At 40.5% G+C, this 5,563-nt stretch overlaps 1 protein-coding gene across 1 annotated transcript; it reads left to right on the top strand.

The window, feature by feature from the left end:
- The first annotated feature begins 1,085 nt into the window (after nucleotides 1-1,085).
- On the top strand, nucleotides 1,086-4,650 carry LOC143593185 (type IV inositol polyphosphate 5-phosphatase 6-like). The gene is made up of 9 exons (XM_077072895.1): nucleotides 1,086-1,136; nucleotides 1,221-1,350; nucleotides 1,468-1,540; nucleotides 1,638-1,742; nucleotides 2,735-3,428; nucleotides 3,509-3,702; nucleotides 3,993-4,101; nucleotides 4,193-4,341; nucleotides 4,432-4,650. The coding sequence occupies exons 1-9, from the start codon at nucleotides 1,086-1,088 to the stop codon at nucleotides 4,643-4,645; spliced, it is 1,719 nt and encodes a 572-aa protein (XP_076929010.1). The 3' UTR covers nucleotides 4,646-4,650.
- The last annotated feature ends 913 nt before the right edge of the window (nucleotides 4,651-5,563 follow it).

Below are 5,563 nucleotides of genomic sequence, written 5' to 3'. Positions count from 1 at the left end.
GTAAACAAGCCGACAAATTTTCTGATTTCGGTCCACCGACCCGAAATCATATCGGCGGTCCGCTCTGTACTCCCAACGAGCGAATAGAACGTCTCCCTAACCTTTGTCCAAAAGACCTTGCTCTTTTGGTAGTCGGCTGCAAAATGCATAAATAAATTTGTAAGTCATTTAACTTTTTTATTTAACTTTTTTATTAAAAATCATTTTTAAAAACGTTAAAACAATTACCGCAACGCCGATCCTCAGAAGTGACTATCCAAGCCCGACACAGGGCTTCCTTCTCATCCGATGACCACGGAGTGATTTTCCGTTTCGTCCTTCCGGTCGAAGCCGAACCCGACCCGTCCGTTGCAATTTGTTTTTTCCGGTGGACGCGTCTTCTTTGTCCCGCAGCTTCACCTTCTGGTTCTTGTGTCTCCGGAACTACAAAGTTAGGAGACGGTTGTATGTTGGATGGTTGAAAGCCGGATGGTTGTTGCGACCCCGAATAAAACATCGCTTGGTCCGGTGCCGACCATAAATCGTCGTAACTGTAATCTGATTCTAGGTTTGGGTACCAATTTCCAGCCATGTTTTTAAAAAAAGGTTTGGAAGATGGGGTGATTTTGGGTTTTGGGTGTGGTATGTGATATTGGTATGTGATATTGGTGTTGGTTTGGGTTTGATATAGGTTAATAGAGAGAAAAGATTGTATGTTATATTGTTGTGGGTTTGTGTTGGATATAGGTGAATATATAGAGAAATTTGTATGGAAAAAAATTTTTTTTTTTAATAAAAAACGAGCCCAAACGGCTATATTCACGCAAACCAAGAAACCTTCACGCCATTCTCAGCCGCTAGCCCACCCGCGCCTGCCTCTTTTTCCGCGCTCGCGCCCCTCTCGCGCCTCGGTGGTGTGGTGCTCGCGCCCCGGGGCGCGACCGCCTCGCCACTTGCGCCGTTTCTCGCGCTCCGCACCCCTCAGCCTTAATGCCTCATACCCACACACGCCACATCAATATCTACATTGTCTTCATCAACCACCAACACTCTACCCACTGTTGGCTTAATTCTTTCAACAACTCCACTTCTCTCTGCATGAACCTATGGCAGATGCAAATTCTAAAACTACTACTACTACTACTACTACTCATAAGGTGCTGCTTTTTACTCTACTTCTCTTCTGCTACGTAATTAATTGTCACTTACAAGGGTTTGAATTATATATTTTGTGTTTGAAGTTTTCTTGGTCGAAGAAACTGGTGCGAAAGTGGTTGAATATAAAGACCAAATCTCAGGCGGATGATAATGTTGTCTCTGATGGTAGCATGTGGGAGAGAGAACCACCTGCAATCAAGAAATCCAAAACAGGTACTTACTTACTTACTAGTGTTTGTTTGTTTGTTTGTTTGTTTGTTTTTAAGTACAATTATTATTATTATTATGATTGAGGAAATGAAGAGTACATTAATGGGGTACATCCAACAGATACGAGTACTACTGGTAGGTGGGGGAGGGTGGATCTTGACAACCCACAGGTTATTAATGTCCACAATTATAGGTACCATCATACTCAAATCATATCATCATTGTTTTTCACTCTAGATTTTTTGACGCTATACTTATGAATATTAAACGTTGTATTATTAATGATGCAGCATATTTTCGGCTACTTGGAATGTCGGAGGCAAATGTCCTTCGACTAACATGAATCTTGATGACTGGTTACATGCCGCACCTCCTGCCGGCATTTATGTTCTTGGGTACATGTCATTTCTCCTTCTATTTCACTTTTATTTTATGGGTTTTTAACTCGGTCTTACGGCCTGAGTCATCTGCCTCTCTTATGACCCATATGCCTATTTTCGCCCTGTTGTATGTCCTGTTTTTACCAGTTTTTGCCCTGTTATACGGCTGCTTTGACCACTTGTTACACTATAACACGGCTGCTTTGACCACTTGTTACACTATAACACGGCTGGTTTGACCACTTGTTGCTGTATCAGACGACCCGTTTGACCACTTGTCGCACTATGATACTGCCAGTTCGACCACTTTTTTCTGTATCAGACGACATGTTTGACCACTTTTTTCTGTATTAGATGACCCGTTTGACAACTTTTTGCTTGACCACTTTTTTCTGTATCAGACGGCCCGTTTGACCACTTTTATCTGTATCAGACGGCCCGTCTGACCACTTTATTCTGTATCAGACGGCCCGTTTGACCACCTTTTGCTGTATCAGACGACCCGTTTGACCACTTTTTGTCCTATTAGACGACCTGTTTGACCACTTTTTTTCGTATTAGACAACCCGTTTGACCACTTTTTGTCCTATTAGATGACCCGTTTGACCACTTTTTGCTGTATCAGACGGCCCGTTTGACCACTTCTCGCCCTATCAGATGACCCACTTGACCACTTTTTGTCCTATTAGATGACCCGTTTGACCACTTTTTGCTGTATCAGACGGCCCGGTTGACCACTTCTTGCCCATCAGATGACCCATTTGACCACTTTTCAACATATCATATAGCGTGTTTGACCAAATTTTGTCATATCATATGCTGGTTAGACCGCCTGTGACCATTTTCTCCTTATCACACACGGCCCATCTGACCACTTTTCGCCCTATCATACATCCTGTTTGACCACATTTCGACTTATCATACATCCCGTTTGGCCACTTTTGGGCCTATCTAACTGCTTGTTTGACCACTTTTCAATTTCTAACAGTTCAGGTATGTTATTTCAGGTTCCAAGAAGTTGTTCCTCTTATTGCTGCCAACATTCTAGGCACTGAAGACAACGGTCCCGCAAAAAAATGGGTGAATCTAATCCGTACAACACTCAACAACCGACCTGGATCCAGCGACTCAAATGCCTGCTACACACCCTCTCCCGTACCCGATCCAGTAGCCGAGTACGACGCTGATTTCGAAGGCTCCACACGACACCAAACGTCATCGTTTTTCAACCGCAGGTCATTTCAGGCACCTCAAAACTGGCTAAATGAAACTGACCCGAACCTTGACAGGCGGTACAGCGTATGCGACCGCGCAATGTTCGGTCAAAGACCGAGCGACTGCAGCAGTTCGAGTCACCGACCGAGTGATTATTCATGTTCTAGTCATCGACCGAGTGATTATTCTGTCGGTTACAGACCGAGCGACTACTCATCGAGTCACAGGCCGAGTAATTACTCGTGGGGTCAAAGACCGAGTGACTATTCAATGGAAGATCTAACTAACATCAACTCATTCTCACCAATGTCAAACTGGGAATCCAGTAATGATGATGATGGTTGTTCTAGCTATTGTTTAGTTGCAAGTAAACAGATGGTTGGCGTGTTTCTTACTGTGTGGGTTAAAAGTGAATTAAGGGAACATGTTACAAACATTAAAGTGTCTTGTGTTGGCAGAGGGTTAATGGGTTATCTTGGCAATAAGGTATAACAATAACAATAGTAATAATAGTTTAATGTTTAACCTTTTAATATGAATGTTTTGTTTTGTGCTTGTAAATGCAGGGATCAGTGTCTGTGAGCATGTTGTTGCATCAAACAAGTTTTTGCTTTGTGTGTAGTCATTTGACATCGGGCCAAAAGGAAGGAGACGAACTGAGACGTAATTCGGATTTCATGGAAATCACTAAGAAAACAAGATTTCCGCGTGTTCAAGGTGTTGAAGATGATAAATCACCTGAGACAATACTCGAACACGAGTAAGATAACTATCTCAAAATATTTAGCTAAAAATGTAACGTGTCAAATGGATCAAACAAGTCAACTGAATCCTATTTTGATACAAATACAATCTCTCAAATTGTTTGTTAGAGATATAGGCATTAATTACATAAGAAAAGGTTAAAAACAAATTGACAAAATATTATTTTTGGGTCAACCCATCTTGACCAGCGCTGGAGACGACCATTGTTTATCTCTACATATGGAATATTCATATTAGCCTTTTATGAACAGTTGTTAAATTCTGATGATTTTTATATAATTTCAGCCGAATAATATGGCTCGGGGATCTAAATTACCGAATTGCCCTCTCGTATCGGTCAGCAAAGGCGCTTGTCGAGATGCAAAACTGGAGAGCATTGTTGGAGAAAGATCAGGTATGGGAAATATTATTTTCTTAGTGTAAAAATAATATTCTTCTTTAGCTATAAATTTTCGATTGAAGTTCTTTTATCTTTTTTCATGCAGTTGCGAATCGAGCAAAGAAGGGGCCGTGTTTTCCAAGGATGGAAAGAAGGGAAGATATATTTCCCGCCTACATACAAATATTTAACTAATTCAGATCGATACACGGGTGATAATCTGCGCCATAAGAAGAAAAGAAGAACACCTGCGTGGTAAATATTTTGATACTGACATTTTATTTAATGAAAACATATACCCGTGTTGCATATTTGTTTATGTATGAAATTATTTCACATTTGAAGGTGTGATCGGATCTTGTGGTATGGAGGAGGTCTTCATCAATTATCATATGTACGTGGTGAGTCAAGGTTTTCTGACCACAGACCGGTTTACAGTTTATTTTTTGCCGAGGTTGAGTTAGTCCATAGCCATTATAGTGGTACCGTGAGCACCGAGGTTCCGTTTGAGGAGCTTGTGCCGTACTCCAACGGCTACACCGATTTCTGCTTTTTCTAACCATAAGATGTATAAGCAGTCGTGGAATCAAAACTTTTTAGTTGGCGGTTCAAGGAAGAAAATTTGAGGTTCAAGACTATAAGAAAACGGCGACATTAATATCTATATTACTGAAGAACCGCGAACATTGAAGGAAAGTCGTAAGATGTATGAACAGGGGCAAAAGCAGATCTTTGCATTTGATGACCCACATTAGAAAACTTGTTGCATTCGCTTTAACCACTTTACAACTGATAATTTGAAGGTCAAACTACAAGAAAACGGCGTCGTTAAGACTAATATGAAAATTTAGTCAGCTCGAGGGTCAATGGTGTCACAATAGAAAATTTGTTATATTCGTTTAACTACTCTACAGCTGATAATTTGAAGGTCAGACGACAAGAAAACGCCGTCATCAGCACATGTGTCAGTAGAAAATTTGGTCAGTAAACGGGCCTCTGACTCCTCATCCCCTGTGTGTAGTTAGAATTAACATTTAGAATTTTTAAGGAAAAACAAATGATGACACATATGTCTAACTTTTGTTGATTATGTTTAGAGTATGATAGAATATCATGAAATTAAAAAAAAGAAAGATGAGTATTTTAACTCTGAAGATTCTTTAGGTGTGCTTTAGAAGGTACAAAAATGAGTGGAAACAGTGAAAGTAATTATTTGTGTCTTGTCTTGGTTAAAACATAAAATTGGTTTGTTAATGAATGTGATTTTGAGTACTGATAGTGTTATTTATGTTATCTACTTTACTGCTTTTCTTTTTCTTGTCTGGAATGGAAAATGACACTAAATTCTGTGAACCAGAGTAGAATTGGATACGAGGAATGCCTTTTGGGTTTTCTTATTGTCTATAAAGCATTTAAAATCGGGAACACCCCCTATCCGTGGTGGAGAGGGCTATCCACGGCGGATGGGCCGGGTGTT

Source organism: Bidens hawaiensis, unplaced genomic scaffold (genome assembly GCF_021521415.1).
Source record: "Bidens hawaiensis isolate Kalapana, Puna unplaced genomic scaffold, B.hawaiensis_p1.1 tig00041788_1, whole genome shotgun sequence".
NCBI classification, from domain to species: Eukaryota; Viridiplantae; Streptophyta; class Magnoliopsida; order Asterales; family Asteraceae; genus Bidens; species Bidens hawaiensis.
This window is presented reverse-complemented; position numbering and strand designations above follow the sequence as displayed.

Bases quoted from the DNA above. Each gene is read 5' to 3' on its own strand.
- LOC143593185 (XM_077072895.1), top strand. From the start codon at position 1,086: ATGGCAGATGCAAATTCTAAAACTACTACTACTACTACTACTACTCAT. The intron at 1,351-1,467 runs GTACTTACTTAC...TACATCCAACAG, and splicing joins AATCAAGAAATCCAAAACAG to ATACGAGTACTACTGGTAGG. The intron at 1,541-1,637 runs GTACCATCATAC...TTAATGATGCAG, and splicing joins ATTAATGTCCACAATTATAG to CATATTTTCGGCTACTTGGA.